Source organism: Patagioenas fasciata, chromosome Z (genome assembly GCF_037038585.1).
Source record: "Patagioenas fasciata isolate bPatFas1 chromosome Z, bPatFas1.hap1, whole genome shotgun sequence".
In the NCBI taxonomy this organism is placed as follows: domain Eukaryota; kingdom Metazoa; phylum Chordata; class Aves; order Columbiformes; family Columbidae; genus Patagioenas; species Patagioenas fasciata.
The window spans coordinates 61,568,901-61,590,111 of record NC_092560.1 but is presented as its reverse complement, the minus strand read 5'-3'; the positions used below and the strand labels follow the sequence as shown (position 1 = coordinate 61,590,111).

The window sequence follows — 21,211 nt, the reverse complement described above, 5'->3', positions numbered from 1 at the left end:
AAACTTCCTGGAATACACAGAACAAATACATTATTAATAAATTTGCCTGCTTCTGCAGCTCTTACTCATACCAGGAAGGGCTTTGATTGCTGGATTTGGCCTGCTTTTCTTCTGAATTCCACTAAAAGTAATGCAATCACCAAACATTCCTGATTTGCAATAAAGGTTACACTATGAAACTTGCTCGGTGAACCAAGCTAATCTCTCTTCCAACAGATGGAGGCTGCACAGGTGTAACAGGGTAAAATTTGATCCAGTAAAATTCACAGAAACAATTCTGCACTCAAATCTCCTTCAGGTGATGCTAACCACTTGAAGTTGGGCAAGTAAATACTCTCTTTTATTTAATCTGCCTTCAGGTACCCCTGGTATGCTGCCAGTTAAAGATGGGCCACTCTGATTTGTCCGCTCCTTCAGAGATCCAGCCTTTGGGTTGCAGAAGGAAACAAACAGGAACAAGAGAAAAATCTTTGCAGTAAGTGCTGACTGTCCTTCCCAGGGGTGGTTCTGTGCCCTCTAGGAGACATTATACACACTCTCTCCCTGTCATTTCTTTCACTGCCTTTTTTTTTTCAAGTTATCCAGTAGTTTCCAGTCCATCAAATATTTGGATGGAAGATGAGTCCTGCACATTTGTATTTGCTGGCTAACTTGGGGCAGGGAGATGATTTACTTTAGCAAGTGAATATGGTACCTTAGTTTCTCAGCACTAGTCCAAACTCTGTTTCCTGGCATTGGAAAGATGCTTGCAATGCTCTCTTTTTGTAGTTTTAAAACCTGAACTATTTCATCACTCTAGCTCAGCTAGCAGGAAGTCACTGATAGATATCATTTAACCATGAACCTGCAAGCTATTATAGTAATTACAAAATTTGAAACAAGCTCCTCTCTGTAGCAGTCTTTTTCTTGAAAAATTACATTTCATCCTAACATTCCCCAGCCAGCTCTACTTCTTTGGCTTTGAAGAATTTATCTTTGAACATACTTGTCTGTCCCAGCTTCCCCACTTGTTCTCATAACGCAATAAACCCTTTCTTTGTTTTTTCCCTGCCATAAACTAATTAGGGACCTAGTGAGATTGGGTAATGCTTATAAAGCACTTTGGAAATAAACATAAAATGCTACCACCAGGAGAGTCATGGAGATAGGAATACCAGAAGGAAGAAAACAAATGTCAGTTAAGAAATTTTATGTCAATAAATGATGAAGGGATATAACATTTGACAGCATTAAAATGTATTTTATGCATGTCATAGAACACTTCTGTTCAACTGTTCTGATTTTGAAAGCCAGCAGTTACCTCCTCTGGAAGACTGTGTGTATCTCTGCAAGTGCTTTCCTTCTCCATAAAAGGTGCTATTCAATTATTTCTAAAGGCCTGCAAGTATGGGTTACTTTAGGATAGAAAGTAAGCAGAAATAGTAAATGCCCTTTGTAAATGTGACAGCAGAGTGTTTTCAAACAATGTCTTCAACACAAAGTATTCTGCTGCATTTTTTTTTCAAGTCTGGATACAGTGCAAACTTTGAAAATTTTTGTAGAAGCTGTTCTTACTGCACAGAGAAAATCAATGTTTGTTACCTCCGTGGATGTAATTATGTCAGTGTCCCAAATCAGCTGGAATCTCAACTGAAAACCAAAGGTTTTATCTCCATCAACAAAGTAACTCCTGCCAGAGAAACTGGCATAAGGAAACTGGCATAAGGAAACAACACCACTGCCAGGGAAATAAGTGTTCTCTATCTTCAATCAATACTACTCCTTTTAAGAGATGCTTCCTGCTCCATTGGTATCACATATCGAGAACAACCCAGGAACAGGGCATTCTGCCATAATCATGCAACTCACCTTCACCTGTGAAACCTTTGAAACCTTTCATCTTTCATGTAAGCCTGTAGTACGTGTACAGGATGTGGCAACACAAACAAACTCACTGGAACACCAGTCCTTCTGCAAAGCTAGACAGGTAGAGTAACTGGCGGAAGAAAAAAACTGGAGCAAAGGAACTCTGTCTTCAAGGCTTTGTTTTTCATTAGCCTATTTTATGACATCAGTTACTTTCTTCCAGAGGAGATGCATCAACAGCCTGTTGTGTTAAGCAGTCGGGGCGGATTCTGATTAAATACTCAGTGCATGCCTAGTCCAAAGCATTTTCCGTATTTTGTTGAATACCTTTTGTAACCATGATAGGTGAATGTGAATGTGTGCCAAAGGCAAAAAAGTTGTATTCAATGTTTCCAAACTTTTTTATTTGTTAACTATAAAGGGGGAAAATGCTCATGCTCTTGATGGCAAAGAAGGTATTGCCTTCTTTTGCAGAGCTAATTCATGCAACAAAGAAGCAAAGAAAAGTGCCAACATCCATCCCATTGAAATAGACAGCAAGAATATACTTTCTTGTAAACCAATCACAGCCAAGCTGATTTTCTCATCTGAAATGAGTTTTCAAGAAACTTGATCATTCAACAAGACTTTCAGTGGCAGAAGTCCGTTGGGGAAAAACTCTTCTTTTGAAACTCAGCATTTTCTTTTTCACAGAAGCAGCTTTTAACACCCATGGAAACTGCTGAAGCATGGAGCCCTGTACACCCCATACTCAAGCCATGGCTTTCCCTAACACTGCAGCACTCTTCCTTTGCACTGAGCATGCACAAGGCTGCAGCAAGCACAACCCATGTCTCCTTGGTAGCACTGGAGAGTTATATCAGAGGTTTCTAACTGCAATAAACATTTATCCTTACAACAGGTGGTCAGCTTTCATATGTTGCCATTCAGAGAGACTGATAGTACCTAGTCCAAGCTCTGCTGTGGGATACACAAGCAGAGCCTCTTGTAAGTCACCTTTCAAGGGAGAAAGACATGCAACCCTTGAACAAATTTTACATCTCTAGCTGTGGAGCTAGAGCAATTTTTTTTTTTTTTTTCAAATAAATGTAAACTGAAGGAAAGATTTAGCACTAAAAATTTCAGACATGATAAATATGCTAACTGCAATTGTTAAATCATTTAAAGAGAAACTCCTGGCTTTGGACAGATTTTTATTTTGAAATAGAAAATAGTCTAATTTTACAATGAATGTTTGTTCTGAATTTTAAAAGTTACAATTCATTTTAAAAAGCTGATCATTGCTCTACTGAAATCCATCAGTCTAGAAGTGGTGTTAAGTGCTTCGTGAGGACTGCCTTTAGTTGTTTCATTTTTCATGTTTTGCTACATGTCACAGAATCTCCTGGATACATACTCCTTGAAAAGATTGCTTCCTTCTCCAGAAACAGGAAATCATTATGAATGCTAAAAAGACAAGTCCAACCTACAATCCCAATTTTAGTCAGCTGCCATCTAGTTAGTACAACCTATGGTGACTAGAATGCAATTGTGTGCATCAGAAGAAGACATCTTTTACAGGAAGAGGTAAATCACATTTTGAGCACCACTGAACAGACTCACTAGCTGCACACCGAATACAAAGGGACTCTGTGATGCTTTGCTGTGAGTCAGAAGTTCTGCCATTCAGCCTGCTGAACCCAGCTGAGGCATCTGCGTCAGGTACATTGATGCAGAATCATTCTTTTAATCCAACCTGATGTAAGTTAAGCACCAGAAGAGTGCAAAAAACACTGCTGATGTCTCTGTAGCCATATAAAATTACCAGCAATACCACCTGGTCAACATTTACATGGATATGTAAACGTAAGATGCATGATCCAAGATGTACAAGAACACTAAATTGGTTTTACTTTGGGAAAAAAATTATAAATAAATTATGTTCATACATTTTTATGGTATGGAGCTCTAAGTGCCTTTGCTTTGCTTATTTATGTTTGATGTACAAGGACAGAGAACATTCAGTCAAAAGATGCGGCAAACTATTAGGACTTGCACATTAACACATGTCTAGAAGAAGGGAAGATTTCTCTCTCTCCAGGGACTAATGAAACAAAAATTACTTGTGCTAGAAGTTTTTCCTAGCCAGAGTATTCTGTATCAAAACTCCCCAAGCCCCAACCATGCTTCCACAGTAAGACTAGGAAATAACAGATCGCTTGTGCCAGTATCTCATATACAGTTAAATGGACAAAAAGACACAGATGGCTTTGTTGAAAATATACTGATAAAGTAAATTACTACTTGAACCTTACAGTAATAATTTGGCCCTGAAACACTTCATATTTTCAGTGCAGTCATCACAAAATTTGCTTCTAAGTTGTTGCCAGTACTATATAAAGTTGGTTTTGTTTGACTATCAATAATTTAAATTGAAATGTAAAAGTGAAACTAGCAGCCTTACAACCCTGTAAATTCCTTATGCCACTGTTATGTCTGCTACATTTGGTTAAATTTCGTTCCCATGGTTCCTGTACCAGAACTCAGATCTACCAGCTTATTCAGTTTATCTGTAAAAACTGTTGTGGAGGAGTGGACAGCAGATAAGGAAACTGCCCCACACCAGTTCAGAAACCCTTGCACAATGTTACGCAATTTTTAATGGAAAAACTACCAAGATCAAAGTAAGACTGAATTCCCTTGGCAACATGAGGAAGGCTCCGGGGACATCAGTAACATTCCTTGGACAAAGGAATTGTTTTTGTGGTGGATATGGCAACAGTACACGGTCTGACTTGGTCAACTACCCATGCAAAAGTTTCAGCATACAAATCCATTTTCGCACAGATTGTTAACCCATATTTACTAATACAAATGTTTATAGTCAACTTATTTTGATTAAACAAATCTGTTTTTGCAAGCTGCCTAGAAATCTACTTAACATTTCCATCAAAAGGAATACAACATGATTTCATTTCTGGTTTTCAGTATTCTGAAGGTTTCCCTAACATGGTATTACAACATTTTTGCTAAGTAGTAGCATACTTGGTTTTCCTAGTCATTGAGACAAAGACTCCTCACCCCAGGAAAATTCAATACAAAATTAGGTTAAGCAAATGGAAAATGAGTATATAAACATCAAAGGAAATATCAGTGTGTGATATAAATGAGTACTATTTATCTTTAATAGCGGGCTTGTAAGTAACATAAACCAGTTCTACAATACAGCTTTGAAGCTGTAATTCAATGTAGAGGAGGTAATATTTAGGGAATTTGAAGAAATGACTGAAGGCACAAATCTATTATTCTGAGGAAAAGTGTTACTACTGTTTGGGTTGGGTTTTTGTTTGTTTGTGGTTTTTTGTTTGTGGTTTTTGTGGGTTGTTTTGGTTTTTTTTGTAATGAATGCAAAGGATACTTTAATCTGGCAGCTTTTGTGTGGTTCAATGCAGGGTCTGCCTGTAGCAGGGAAAAAAACCCTAGCTTGTGGACTCAAAATTACCAAATGATCAAAGCCCATGCTGAGTAACACAACACAAAAATTCTTCTGCCCTGAATAAATTTGCATAACTGATGGAATTTAGATTGGCTCAGTTACTTAAAAAACAATGTACTCTTCTGATGCATTTCATCATTTAGCTTCATACTGACAGTGGGTGATGGAATAAAAATACATGAGTTCAAAATTAAGTATGTAGTATCATTTCCTTTGGACTGAATTTTAACCTCTTCCCGCTCTCTCTCTTCCTGTAACTTTACTTACATTAGTAGAGGAAATGTTCTTCTGATAATAAGCTAATACCAATGGCCTGGTTATAAAATTATATCAGCTTAATTCAAATTCACCAGCATTTTCCTTGGAGCATGGCATAAATTAGGAATAATCAATTAAAGGCACATGATACCATATACTGTAGAAAAAAGTGGTACCAGTAGTCACGTGAAAATACAGATCACATTTTAAACTAGAATATAAACTGACAGAAAATGTATTAACTCTTTCTGTTAAGGCTGCAAGGGAATTAGGAGAAATTTTATCTTGTTTCCAAAGGACTGGAGAGAAGAAACATTCTAGCATTTTTAACTTGGCAATTATTAGTACCACTTTTTATGACAGTGATTCACCAAAGCAGGAGAAAAAGCAGCAGAGTTCTAACAAAAAGTCTGAAAACCCCTACACTTTCTTCAACTTTATAAGTACAACTTGAAAACAGATGGAAAAAGTTTAGATTAGCATAGTAAATGAATCACTGAAATAAATAATATTTAAGTGATACGTATCACACATTGTGCACAAAATTACTAGCTTGAGTTTGTTAACCATTTTTTGTGTAATTCACATGCTTTTTATACTTCACATTTACTGTTTATTGTAATGCATGCAGTAAAGCACAAATTCAGTATGTTTTCAGTATCATGGTTTATTTTTGCCATGGTTCTGCTACACGTGGCAGGTATCAGTGCATAGCTGGAAATACCAATGAATTTGAAATGCACATGAAATAGTGGTAAGGAATTGTCAGGCAATTCATTCTAACAGGAAGGTGTATCTTGTAGATCACATGGGCTGAAAAAAATCCTTAACTTCTCCCTTGTCCTCTAATCTGACTACTCACAAATTATAGCATTATGTGCAACACGTTCGTTTACCTTGAAAAGTTGTCAATGGCCTGGGCTAAAGTTGCTTAAATCTCAGGATGAAGCAAGAGAATGCTATGTCTGTTTGGAGGGAGAGAGAAAGAAGTCATGTCCCAAGTGCTGGCTACTTTCCTTAATACATTTCTAACTGGTGTTGACATACTGCCGTGGTAGAACATGTATAATGACCAGAAAAATATTACTTCGAAATATAGCTGAAAATTATTGTAAAACAGTCCTCAAAAATGCTAGAAATGCAGAGAAAGAAAAAACATGTTTTTAAACTACTGAAGATGTACCCATTAACTGATTCTTAAACATAACTAGAACAGTACAGTAGTAATTGTAAGGACTGTTCGTGGACATACAGCTACCAAAAATGATACAGCTACGATATAAAAATGAGACAGTGCAATTCTCCATGTGTTTCTATATAGATTTCCCTTTGCAGAAAATCTGGATAAAGGACAAAAAACATAAAAAGAAACAAGAATACTGAAAATTTTCTACATAGATTTAAGTGTTCCCTTATTGCACACAATATATTCACTATTGGCATTTCATTATAGCTTAAAATACAGGTTAGAAGTAAATGAATGAGCAATGCTCCTTCTCTACTAAACCATCACGTCTTTGGATAAAAGCCAGTTCCTGCTTTGAGGGCTCTGAAGCAAGATATTTCTGATGTAGTTTCTGGGAAACTTTTACATACTGTAACAGACAGAAATCCATGCTATGAGGATAATCCTTTAAGGAATGTTCTGCATTTCCAATCTTCTTTCCAAGAAAAAACCTTTTATTAATTTTATAACAAAAGCTATATAGGTCCACTGTACTGTCAGACAAGTTTCCATAGGCATGCACTTCTAACATAAAGAACAAACAGGGTAGAAACTACTCTTATTGTGGCAAGGCACATTTTAAAAGGGTGAAACACATCCCCAAATTAGCTGACTGTGCTGCAGAAAGTCATTAGTACTCTGCAGCTGCAGAAGGTCTCTGGTACGCATTAATCCAGCCATCTCAGTTAATGTTTTCTGTAAGTTTTTTGTACTTTATACTAATATACACTTACTAATGTAAATGTAGTATGAACACTTCACCTAATCTTTGCACCCTTCGATAACTTAAGTTCAGCACATGCTACCCTATACATGCTCTTCCATAAAAATAATCCCCTTTAACAGCTATTCATCACAAACTGGAATAGCTAAGGCCCCATTTCCTTCACAGGCAATGCAGTTCAATTAATACAAAATTAACAATTATTAACAGACATTTCTCAGCTTGTATACTGAACTAGACAAGAGCTTAATATTTACTTTGTGACTTTTTCTGAGAAATTACTATGTTATGAACCTGCAACATAGTAACATTTTTCCTTAAGCAACTTATTTATGAGGAAATTTCTATTTCTGTATACTCATAACAATGCATTTCATTTTGTAATAAGGATGATACTGCACTTAATGGAAAATGCTGCTTATGATTACAGTAGTAAGTTCTTTAAGCAAACTCACATCTGGAGGAATATTGATTTTCTTATATCTTCCTGAATCTTCCCTAAAGCTTATGTTTTACTGCAATAAGCAAGTTTGCCTTTACACAATCCTTAAATATTTGCTAAAATTCCTTAGTTGCACATTAAATAATATTCAGAATTAGTATATTTTTTAAATTAAACTATTTGGCCAACACATATAATACTGTAACCAAACTATTTTCTCTTTTCTAACTATTTTCTCCTTTCTTATCTGCAAATTGAGTATCAAGCAACTCTAGAGAAGTAAAATTTAGTGGAAACACTATATGATAGCAGTGTTCAAATAGGTGCAGATACACAGTTGCACATTGTGAAATACAAACAGCATTTCTCTTAAAACAGTTGAATACAAGAGTCCAGCAGGAAAACAAGGGAATGGTGATCAGATGAACACCATCATGACAGCAGAATGTAATGTAATTACTACAGAGAGAGACTAAGTACTTTATAAATCAGCTAGCTATGCATGAACTAAAATGGAAGACCATGTATTTTACAAGGGGAATGTACAGATATAAAATTATTACCATTCATTAAATAGGTTTCTGTGACCACAAAGAAGTGACACAGGAGCTCTAACTGGCTCCACAGGCTTAAGATGCATACCTTGGAAACATAAGGTAAACACTTCAGTGATAAACAGACAGGTTATTTCAAGTGCCAATACAAACAACCTTTAAGAGCCATAATTCTTATACATCAATGTGGATTCCATGCTTTATAGACATTAACTCCCTAGTGCCTGTTAAATACATAATAAATGAACATAGATGAGGTAAAGATGCTGTAATTGCCACATACAGCCAATATGGCAAAGGAGGAGTTTTTCCAAATGGGCAGATCCAGAGGCCATGACGAATCCCGTCACGGACATGATGAGAAGTCCAGGATATGAACAACATCCAGGGAAGAAAGCACCATGAATCCTTAAGCCTGAAAAGGTGCATAATAAACTTTAATGTCAGAGCCACAACAGGAATCACAGTAGAACAATGAAGAAGTGGTCTTTGTGGAAGAGTCAGAGCAGCCTGCAGGAAAGAAAAATAAAATTGGCAATGGCTACAATCGTGACAAGAAAATAAATGTTTAATGGATGTTTACAGTGCACTATCATGTGGCTAAGCAGAAGGACAAAGGAAAACAAACTGTTCTTTTCCAGTGTAGTAGGTCAAAATCAACAATATGATTATTTAGATGTATGAGAGCTGTGTGCTGCCCTGTCTCTACATTGTGTGATATGAGCCATGCATCCTACATGCATTACCAATGGCAAAACAGGGATGGAGAGGGATGAGGCAGCTATTTGTCATATTGTCATGTGGCATACAGGAATTTGTATAGTCTGCTGCACTGATTATATTTAATTTCAATATAATGAAATGGAAAACAACCATACAATACACCTGAAATATTTAATATGCTTTACTTGAAATATTTCATGTTTTAATGGCATTAATTTTCAAAAACACATCCGGTGTTATCCTACATTTAGCAGCCGTGAAGTTGTTTTAGTTGGACAGTATTGAAAATAGAACACTAATTTCCAATACAACAAAAATATTAGCTAAGTTACATGTATTGTGGTTGCCTTGACGAAGTATTCTTTATGGACAGGCAAAAGACAAGTTCAGAAATCAACATCTGAATTATTTGTGACTTGCGTTTTTATATCCACAACTTGTTCAACATTAACTTGGTGAAAGCCTGATATTTGGTTTTAATTAAGGTGAATGTCTCGGCAGTGACATTACATTTAGCTGTCTTAGTATGTTAAAATTATCAATTTAACATGTATACTTGGACATATATTTCTGATGTACCTACTAACAACAGCTAGAACTATCTCCACAAATTCAAAGATAGTAAAGAAGTTAAATAATAATATTCTAGATTTCTAAACAACGAAGAAGTACATTCTTGTTTCTGTAAGCACAGGAGAAATGATAGCACATTACAAAAGCATCTATACAGGTGGTAATGTAATATCAACTGGCTCAATTCAGATACCGGTTAACATTTGAAAAGACTGCAAAAGGCACCAGAGATGCACTCTTGGCACTTGATAGTGCATCTGATCGTTATGCTGAACACATCCCTCACTCCCCCTACTGCAGAAAGCAAACAAAAGCATCACCACAAGACACCAGACAGCAACCCATTAATACTTCAGTTGTGTTAATTGTTGCAGGGTTCCATAGCTACGCTATCTGACAGTGGAACTCTGTAACAGCTTCATCAAGTTTTCACGGATAATTTAGACAACTGCTTGGAACTCTGTCTTCTCTGTAAGAAACTCTGATGTAGCCTTAGCCTGAGATGGAAACTTTTGGACTATCTCGGAATTTAACAGCCTGTGCTTTAAACCAAAGTCAACATAAAAAGGGTTGCAGTAAGCTTTGCTCTGTTAGCTTCCCACCATATGCCTGTCCATGACTCTTTCAATTGGGTGACAGGATTGAAGAAGCTCACAAAATGTCTCAACAACTTTTAACTGTAATGGTATGGACTCAACTCCCTACAGTTGGTGCACATGGTACATTTTCTACAACTTCATTTCTGTTTCATATAAGCAGATTGTTCACAGATCAAAGTAGAAAAATCTTGTGATGGTGGAATTGTTTATCACCTACCCTACCAAGACAGATTTTTGTTACTGTCAGCGAGAGCCTAGAAAGTCCATATCAGCCTAATTTTGAAAATCATTTTGGCAGATATCCTATTACCTGGTCACTATTTGTGCACTTTGAAAAAATCAGTGACAAAGTCTAAGCAAGTCTCTTCCCTCTGCCCTATGGAGGTTAGGTGCCAACAGGAACACAATGAGTAAAGAGAATTTGAATGTTAATTACATAAGAAATTTATCAGTATTAGTGCCAAATTTCATCCAGTTTCAGGGAGGTGATGCGTATCTTTTTTCATACAGAATTTTAGATGGCAGGCTTGTTCATACAACAAACCTGAGTGCTCAATTTTAGCAAAAGAAAACCTTATTTCGTAAGTGCAGTAGTCATTAGGCTTCTGAAATGCTGTTGCCGAAGTTCTCAGAGAAGAATAGTCTGTTTTCTCTTTTACATTCTGTAACTAGAAGAATATTTACATCTTTGAGTTGCCAAGCCCAAGAGTAAGTAGTTCTATTTGGTAATATAAACTGTTGATCTCTTTCTCCTAACAAGCAAACTTGTCTGCCTTCAGAAATCACTAGATATAAAAAAAAACCCAAAAAACAACAAAAACCAACAAACCAAAATAGTACAAGCCTCTTCCGCGTTAAGCCTCCTGGAAAAAGATGATCATGGTTTGGGTAGATTTAGGGGGATGCCCACCATAAGAGATCAAGCTGCAGTTGCAAGCAGAGTTTATTCATAATACAAATTAACTTTCCATTTGCCTACATGTTCAATTAGGTGCAAGATCTTCTTGAAGATCCTGCTTCTCCAGCCCCTCTCATAGACTACAGTGAGCAGCTGGAGACAGGAGACAACAATCACATGCAAAAGAACCTAAGTAAACTCTGTGTTTTAATGCTCAAAGTGACTCCACTGAATTTATGTAAAAACATGGCTTCCCTCACTCATGTTCTGTGATGCTTAAAAAGCCTGAGGTCCTTAGTTTTGAGGCTGATATATAAATTCAATGTTAAATTAATTATGTGTGTGCAAAGCTTATTCTCCAATTCCAGAAACACTCCTGTGCATCCCAGGTCAGTCACCAGTGGCACATTAACCAGTGATGTTGCATACGTTTGCTGGCACAATCTTGTTTGCCACCGACTGCATTCTCAACATTTTTAGAAGTTGCTGACTCTCAAGTAGCAAACCAGCAATTTCTGCATGTTTGTTCTGCAACATGAGTGTTTGGGTTATAATCCTGGTGGATGCCGGGAGCAGCCCGTCACACTGTTCTTGTTTATCAGTAACATTGAGTATGATGGCAGGCTGCAGTAACTTTCACCTTTAGCGCTAGTCAGTGAGACAGATTATTCAAACACTGATTCTTAGATTCCTCTACACTTGTGTGTATATAATACACAGTAAAAACCACATGGAACACAAAGAACTAGAAAACCTAAGTAGCAAGGTCTTTGTAAACTTTATACTTGTTGCAAAAATTCTGTGGGCAAAAGGGTAGATCACATGCTACTCGGTACACAGGTATTTATCAGCGTAAACATATAAATACCAGAGGTGCCTATTTACCCTGAATACTCCAGAAAAAATAATGATGACACTGTGAAAAACAGCCCAATAGCCAAATAATCCAAGCAGCAAGCTGTGTCAGCAGGAGCAGGAGTAGATGACTGGAATAGTGTGAAGGTCAAAACTGGAGGTAGAAGGCAATACTGCCTTCTGCTGCACAGTAGGGTTACTTCAAAAAAGTAACCCATCATCAGATTTAAGAGTGATGATGAAGAGCTTTACAGATAATTGTGTAGAGCCATTTGAAAAATACTGTTGCTACAAATTAGTAATAGTTGTGTGATTAAGTAATTAGATTTCCTAATTTATTGGTTACTTAGTAATGTGTAGCATAAGTAGTAAACATTGTAGTCTCTTAAATCAGTTTATCTCAATCCCACAATCTAAAGAGGAAGAATGGGTCTGGAACTAATAAACACCTAGTAAAAAAGTACGCCATGAAGCAACAAATTACATAGACAACAGCATCAACTTAGGAAACAAAACTGGAAGGCATATCATATTACGCTGAGGAAAGAAAAATCAGATATTAAAATCAAGTCTAGCTAGTCAGGTAACAACGCATCAGAAAAGCTTATCGGGATTACATTTTATCACAAACCAAAAAGACTCTGATGGCATTGCAAGAAGACACAAAACAGTTGGGTTTTTTTCTTTTTAAAAAGACACAAGTGTTGTATGCATGTGACATTAAAAGGAATTAATCTAAGCTATTTGGCTCAAATGAAGTCTCACCTAGAATACCATACACAGTTTGGGACAGGACTCTCTAAAGATAATTTAGGCAAAAAGCAATCCAGAGGAGATGAGAAAAAAATAGCAAGAGGTTTAGAACACATAAATCCACACGCTTCACTTTTTTTTTCTGCAAGTTATTTAGTTAAGAAGAAACATTTTATAAAGCGTAACGGGTTTCCAAGTTGTAAAAGTAATGCTGTTACTGCTGTGAGGGTCAAGAGGTATAAACAGGATGTGATTTACAGGGAAACAACCTTTATTAGCCCAGTTAATATATTGAAGGGGGTTGAGTTTGCAGGCAAAAAACTATGAAAAAGCCTTTGTGAATCTTGCCTGCTCCTCACCTCAGCTAAGTAAATCTGTCTACTAAAGGTCTATTCTACCTGCAAGATCTTTTATTTCTCATTTGAAAAACATTTTTGGGGAGAGCACAGCAGTCAGCTGCCTTTCACAGAGAGACCTCAAAGCAGGGGTGTCAAACCTTTTTTCACCGGGGGCCACATCAGCCTCGCGATTGCCTTCAAAGGGTCGAGTGTAATTTTAGGACCGTAGCTATTCCTACATTTATACGGTCCTAAAATTACACTCGGCCCTTTGAAGGCAATCGCGAGGCTGATGTGGCCCCCGGTGAAAATGGGTTCGACACCTCTGCCCTAAAGAATGAGAAAAACAAGATCTAACTGTCAACAACAATACTTCAAGCTGGATATTAAAAAAAAAAAAATTGCTAGCTGCTTGGGAACTGAAACAAGACAGGAATAAATTAAGTAATGAAATTGCAATAATTTACATTGTTTGGCATACTAGGGACAGGCTACACAAACATTCTCCATCATGGAAAGTGTAAGCATATTTAATCTTGCCTCATGGAAGGCAGTAAAAAGAGGTTACCTGCCAGTTCTATGATACAACACAATATTTAACTTTCTAAACAGACACTGGTGAGGAGTGTCATCTAGTGGTCATAATCATGAAAAAAACCTGGTAATTATCTCAAATGCAAGAAAAAGTAGCAATAAATTTTAACAGTACTTTCTAAAAACTAGACATTCATTACTTGCATTTACTGATTTTAAAATAAGAAAATACACATAAGCATAATTATAAATTGAAGTGCCATACCAAAAAGTTAACATTATAGGATACATTAATCACCCAACTATAATAACTTCTCTTTCTATAGTTTAATAATTTTACAGTATTTCCATATGCAAAAAGTAAAGAAAAGAGGAGAACTAGAGACTACATAGGGAAAAACAATGCCAGGCACCAGTACATGATGGAGGCTGACTGGTTGGAAAGCAGTTTTGAGCCAGCAACTTGATCCTGTGGCAAAGAAGGCCAGTGGTATCCTGGGCTGCATTAGGGGTGTTGCCAGCAGGTTGAGGAGGTGACCCTTCCCTTTCTCCTCCTCCTCAGTGCTGGTGAGGTCAGGAAGGGACTAGAGCCTCTTGCATATGAGGATGGCCTTCCAACTACAACTATTCTGTGGTTCTGTTAAGTGCCCTCTTTGTTGTAGACAAAGATAAATGGGAAACTAACCAAATGCATAAATAGGCAAAGGTCTTTTTTCTCCAACAGTGATACTGTATGTAAACAATAACTATTTCCCCATCCGAAGTCCGACTTTTACATCTCAACTACAAGCAATAATGTTTCTTGCATGTAGCTGTCCCTCACATAATTTAAAAAAAAAAAAAAAAGGTAAACCATTTTATATTGTTTTTCTTTAATCCAAGGAATACAAGGAATGGCATTTTTCCGTCCATCTCCTTCCTCTGCTTCCCGGGAGCCATTTCCTCTGTCATCCATATGAAGGGTGTAACACCATTATGTTACATAGACACAGGCAGTCAAACAACTAAGTTACACTTTGGCTGAACGGATAAAGGTTGGTATATTCCCCTTATGTGCAGCGCCATCTGTAGGTGGGGGTGTACATTTTTGGGGAGGGAGGACTAAGTACCATATATGTTTAAGTATGCTAGCAACAAATACTAGCATGATCAAACTGTGAGGAGTTGTGTTGCTGAGTAGACCAAATTCCTGACAAGGAGAGCAACAGGGTTCTAGCTATGGGGACCAGGGCTGGCTGGAGCCTGAGGTGTAAGATCTGGAGGACAGTGTCAAGAGAACTGTGGCCCGGGCTGGCACAGCTGGAGCTTAGAGAAGGTGCAAATGTTCTGGAGAGTACACAGAAGAGACTGCTGTGGTCAGTGAAACCTGGGTATAAATGTTTGGAGCAGGCAGGAAGACGGGTATATATATATGATATATGTGAATGAGGAAGCAGGAACAGGACACATCTAAACCACTGGAGGGCCACCAAAAAAGAATGCTATAATGTAGTGGTACTAACCCTATTGAGAAATTCTGTCCTAACAAGGAGTTCTGCAAATGGATAATGATAATATGTATTCCTTAACAGGAGTCAATTCACCTTTTTACATCTACTAAAACGTCTAACACTTTTTTTTTTTTTTAATGAACTATATTTAAGAGCAAACTCAGATGGCCTTTTTAAAGATGACAGCTCATACATAGGTTGCTTCTGGGAGAAATATTTAGGGCTGGCTAAAATCAGCTCACTAAGACTGAATGAAATCAAACAATAGCTGGATTATCAACTTGCCAGATATTTCTGCCCCTTATTCTAAACAGAAATGGAATAATCCACTTTGTTCACAAGGCATGTATAGCAGTACTTAACTGCTTAGATTTGATAACAAAGCCTATGTGATAGATGTAGGATATCATGTACAAGGGCTTTATGAAATCTTTTTTCAGAGCCTTGTAATGAGCAGAACTTTACAGTAGATATAGAATATTTTAAAGCTTTTAAAATCAAAACAACTGCATACAATTATAATTCACATACATCTATTAGAAATGTATCTAATTAAAGTATGATTGGAACTTTTTTGTTTAAGATACGGTGTAAGAACAATAAAGTAAATATTAATGAAGAGAGAAAACAAAAGATCACTGATTTACTGACTTACCTTTAAGGACAGGGAGCCAGCAAGAAAGAAGTGGTCCACATCAATGACAGAGGCAAGGAAGCCAGCCAGAGTGACCTCAGTGAAGTCACTTTTCTTCCTGAGTCCAATCACTATTGCCCAGGACCACATTCCTAGTATACCATGCACAGCATTATCAGAGAAGGCTCGGAGCCAGTCATTTTGCTGAATGAAGGAAAACTGCAGAAATCTGTCTGCTACAAAGCAGAATATTCCCAAACCTAGACTAGAAATAACTGAAGCTGTGCTGAAAGTCTGGAGAAGAGCATGGGCCTTTTCAGTCTCAGATGCCATGGCAAAAACCACGTCACAGAACACAAAATGCCATCAGGATATACACTGTGCATTGTCCTTTGTATTGTCAGTTGTTCTGTGAATGTCAGAGGACAGAAAGAAAAATATTAAAGAGAAACATCCATTAGCACAAAGTGTGTGTTATCACATCTACAACTGAGCACAAAACACAAAAATTCAATGTCTGCACCTAATATTCCTACGGAGTTTTTTATTTCAGTTATGTTAATTTGTTGACTTAAACACTACAGCTCTGAATTAAAGCACTTGTCCTGTTTTAATTAGAACAAGCACCTTTGTAACATGGAAAGCTCTAACCCCACTTTCTGAAATCTTAAATTTTATAAAATAACTTGAAATATGTCTATGATAATACATGTAATATGTTTCAAGATTCCTTCTTGTCTTAAATACATGATATTCATGAAATTAAATCCTTTGCACTATAACAACAAAAAAAGATTCAATTTGGAGGATTCTTAGGACTGTCGCTTGAAAACCCCAAATCTTTCTCTGCAACAGCTGTTAAAACAGAGTTATTATTCTACAATCCAAAACACTATTTTCATTTACATATTTAGTAAACACACGTGTTATCATTCTGGTACCCCTGTCTGAGCAATTACTTGTTTAGCTTGGAGACGGGCATGTAGAATAAGCAGTAAGAAAACCAGAACCACTAAAATACCTTTACTATTTATCATAAACACAAAGACAACAACCATTCAGCCAAGCAAGACTGAATTCAAGATCTTAATGTTCCCCCCACCCTACTCCCAAGAAGCAACTATAGAACACCCAGGTTATGAGTACTCATTTCTGTGGTAACATTAAAAAGAACACTTTTGAAATAAAAATTCTCAATAAACGATGTATTTCCTAGCCTTGTTATGTTAAACACACTTAAAAGCAGTCTTTGAATGACAGTATCAATTCTAACTGTCCCATCTGCTCTTCTACCTTTTCAGAGAGACAGACCACTATTTCAATGCCTGCATCCTATCTAAAACCAGATCCTTCCAAAGTGGTTGCTGTTTCTGTGCAATACATTAAATCTTCATAATGCTTCTTCAACTGATTCTATCAGGTAAATTTTTACTCTAAATTGGCTTTTTGTGAGCGTATTAGACTTCCTCTAAAAATGAATACTTCTAACAACATTGACACATAATATTTATAACTTTATAACTTTAAACACATTATTTATCATAAGGCCGTGAAAATATGTTTCTTCCAGATTATTTACAGGCCTGTTTATTGTGGAATTATCCACAAGACATGACTACTGGTATCCTTATACAAAAAAAGCCCACTGAATCATTTATTTGGAAAACATTTTTTAAAAAAGAGAAGAAAGCATGAATAATGCATGGACTTTGCACATAGATTAAAGAAACTGGGTCAAGTTCAGAGTCTGTTAACCATGACTGCACCTCTTCTGAATTAAAATATTGACATGAAGTATTTCCTGAAACACTGGAACTGCCATTTTCTGGTGAGTGACTACAATATACACCACATTTCTGAATAATTCAATTTTAAGGAAAAAATGGTGATCTCTTCACAGATGTTTCTTCTATATAACCATCATGTCAGACTGGATTTTATTTAAAATTACCATAAAACCTGCATAAGAATCCAACTTGTGAAGAACTGATGTATCAACACACCTTTAAAATGCACACCAGTATTCATAATTAAACTTACCCTGGGACTAGGAGAACGTTTTTTTTTCCATTGCAGCTTCCTTATTGCAGTAGCAAACGTGGTCTATGCCTCTGTGTTTCTTGAATTCACTCTCCCCAGTCAAATGCAGGAAAGGCCAAACACCATTAGTTCCATTCTAAATAAACTGAACCAGGCAGCAGTAAGCACTGATGCTACACAAAGATCTTCAGTCTCTCTGCAAAACACACATGGTACCAAGCAATAGTCAAAAACACAGAAAGAAGCAACACCTTTTTAATTAATTCCTCAACAGAAATATAATTGAGCTAAAATAAACTTCAGCTGGGGCTTAGAAGCTCTATTAAAGAAAGCAGAAAAAAAAAGACAATAAAAGGGGCAGAAATACAGATGGAACAAGATAATAATTTAAATATAAAAAACCCCAGTGTCACAGAGTCAGAAAAGGGCACTTCCAGCCTTTTGGTTTAAGTAATTGCATTTCAAAATATACAGAGATCTACTTTAACAGATTCTTCCTTATGCCTGTGTGCCTGAAAAATGCCCAGATTCCCATCTAATGAAAAATCTGAGTCACATTCAGGGACCTCTCTTTAATTTAACCCCATCAATTAGTAACCTTGGAATAGATAAGCAGAGACCCATAAATTCAAATAACAACAGAGGTCTGTGTCAGTTCTGTGGTAGGCTTACACTACTTTGCTACAGATATTATTAACATGTGCATAAAGTTCACAGGAAAAGTACCACTTAAAAAAAAATCCCAGACTGGTATGATTTGAGAATTACATATTATAAAATTAAGATAACAGTGCCAACTGGATGACAAGGACAATATGTGAATGTGTGTCTTTGAGCCAGAATGAAGAACATAAAGCAAAAATGTGGCTTCAGATTACCGTTAGTCAAGAGCCATGTCAATGGCATAAGGGTTCTCTTTAAACAGTCTATTTCTGCTGTCTTTTGTAGACAAAAATGACTGCTGTCTGTGTAAAAATCAAGTCACATTCCCAGGTACAATAACTCAAGTATAAATATGCTTCAGATCAAGAGTGAAATCAGAGTAGAAAAAGTTTGTTCAACTAAACAATCTAGGAAATTACAATTTCTAATATAAAACTAGAAACTGTACGTTTTGTCTGAAAAGTAATGATTTTCAGACTGTTTACAGAATACCACACAGCGTGGCAGGTTTTTCTACCTTATAAATCTCAGAAATAATACTAGTGGAGCTTACATTCTTGTTAAAAGAGAAAAGTAGGAAATATATGTATTACACAAGAATGCTTGGAAACTTATGGGTGGTCAGTCCAATTAATATAGTGAAAGAAAGATTTAGGTTGGGTTTACATAAGACACATGCACACAAGAGCTGGGAGACTGACACTGTTTAGAGTTGTGATTCCTCATGACATTTTTATATGAGATAAAGCATTATGCATAACCTCTGCCTATAAGAGGCCTTTCAGCTCAAGGTATAAGAGCAAAACAAAAATCCAGTGGCTAAAATTAAAATTCAGAAATATCACCCTCCAAAATTTTTGCCCCAATTTTGCAAGAAGTTATCAGGTACATGAATACGTATACGAATATAATGCATAAAATTAGGACAATTATGCACTTTATCCAAGAAATTAAAAGATCACAGTAGTCCCTTATAATTCTATAATATCCTAAAAAAATATTTTATATTGGATGTTAATTTATATTAAAAACTCTATGAAGTACAATTACCATTTAAGACACAAACTCAAACATTTAATGTATTATCTCATGGAAAAGCAGCTCCAAGGCTAAAACGATCTGTGAAGAACTGATAATGCAAATATTTTCGGGTCAGGTAATTATAATGCATTACTGGGGTCGGAGGGTGGAAGGAGGCTGAGGAATAGAGTACAAAAGCATGCAGAAAATCAGTGTAATTTTACTAAACCACTGAAGAACAAACTGAATTAAACCAACAAAGAAATCAAGTGAAAAAAAAAAAAAGCCAAACAAACAAAAAAAGCCCCAAACCATAAAATCAAGATTTAATTAAATTGTTTCTTTCAGGGACCATAAATGTAAGTGTTTGAAAAGAGATACCAACAAATCACAATACAGACATCCTTAATAAGTACTTTGGAACGGAGACGTACCCAAAAGAAATAGTTGAAATAAATATCCTAAAAGTATTTAGTAACTAGAAATAGACTGCCCAGTGGAAGGAAAAAAGAATCATTTGTCATTCTAGACCAGGAAAAAAAAAAAAAGCACGAAAAGCATGAGCAGTTTGTGCATCACCCTCATTAACTTCAACAGCATTCGGGTCATAAACAGCTAATCCAATTTAAGACTAAAATACAATCAGTATGTTTAAGAGAGGGACAAAGGGAAGACGAGCATGCGGCAGACAGACAAGTAAAATTACAGAGATCACCAACAATTTTTAAGTCTTGAGGAAAGGGTACGGTTTGTTTCAGCACCCAGCACCACAACCCTTCATCGGCCATCTCCTCAGTCAATAAGAAATAAAAACGTGCTATCATCTTCACCGCAAAAAAAGAACCAAGAGTGTGAGGGAGCCTTTTAGGCAAATGACACGCCTGGCTCTCGGTGCAGCGCATTGCCGTGCCTTATGCTAGGACCTGACAGGACGTACAGGCACATATATATATATTAATAAAACAGGAATCTGACGCTGGCACCTGTCAGACCGCTACGACAGTCTTGCTCCGTGGCAGCTTCTCCTCAGTAACACCCAGCGCGCTGCGAACGCCTCGGGCTCCCCTCACCAACCCACCTCCGAAGCCCCAACCCCGCGGCCCGGGGAGGGCGGGCGGCTTCCCGCCTCCGCGGGGCGAGGGGGTTCCAGCCCGCCGCCGCCTGCGCCCTGTCCGCCCCGCTGCCCCCCGTGCCCTGCCCGCCCCGCCGCGCCCACCTGCAGCGCGGCCGCCGCCGGTCGGCCCCTCGGCACCATTAGGTGAAGCGAGGCGAGGCGACCCACCCGCCCGAGCGGCGCGGAGCGGCTGGCGCGGGAGGAGTGCGCGGAGCATGCTGGGGCGGCAGCGCTTCTCTCCGCCCTCCGCGCCGGTGCCGCGCTGGAGTGAGGGGAGCGGGGCTGGCGGCTGAGGGGAAAATTTCTCTAGAAATATTAATAACAGGGTTTAAGTGTTCTCAACATCATTAAACGAAGTGCTGGAAGAGAAACCAACGGTAAAGGCTAGTATTTTGTCATTAAGGATACCGTGGTCCACGGAGTGGCAGGCCACACACCAAAAAGGGCTGAAGAT

The 21,211-nt window shown here is 37.4% G+C and overlaps 1 protein-coding gene across 3 annotated transcripts; it reads right to left on the bottom strand.

Moving 5' to 3' along the window:
* Positions 1-3,021: 3,021 nt before the first annotated feature.
* Positions 3,022-20,956, bottom strand: TMEM267 (transmembrane protein 267). Of its 3 annotated transcripts, none has more exons than XM_065861692.2 (4): positions 20,860-20,956; positions 17,961-18,156; positions 15,942-16,329; positions 3,022-9,033 (listed from the first exon to the last, which is right to left on the bottom strand). In XM_065861692.2, the coding sequence occupies exons 3-4, from the start codon at positions 16,251-16,253 to the stop codon at positions 8,698-8,700; spliced, it is 648 nt and encodes a 215-aa protein (XP_065717764.1). In that variant the 5' UTR covers positions 16,254-16,329; positions 17,961-18,156; positions 20,860-20,956; the 3' UTR covers positions 3,022-8,697. The 3 variants fall into 3 exon arrangements, with proteins under 3 accessions (XP_065717764.1, XP_071658164.1, XP_071658163.1); XM_071802063.1 differs by lacking the exon at positions 20,860-20,956 and adding an exon at positions 20,722-20,780; XM_071802062.1 differs by lacking the exon at positions 20,860-20,956 and adding an exon at positions 20,627-20,714.
* Between the last annotated feature and the right edge of the window lie 255 nt (positions 20,957-21,211).

Bases quoted from the DNA above. Each gene is read 5' to 3' on its own strand.
- TMEM267 (XM_065861692.2), bottom strand. From the start codon at position 16,253: ATGGCATCTGAGACTGAAAAGGCCCATGCTCTTCTCCAGACTTTCAGC. The intron at 9,034-15,941 runs GTAAGTCAGTAA...TCTTTCCTGCAG, and splicing joins CTGGCTCCCTGTCCTTAAAG to GCTGCTCTGACTCTTCCACA.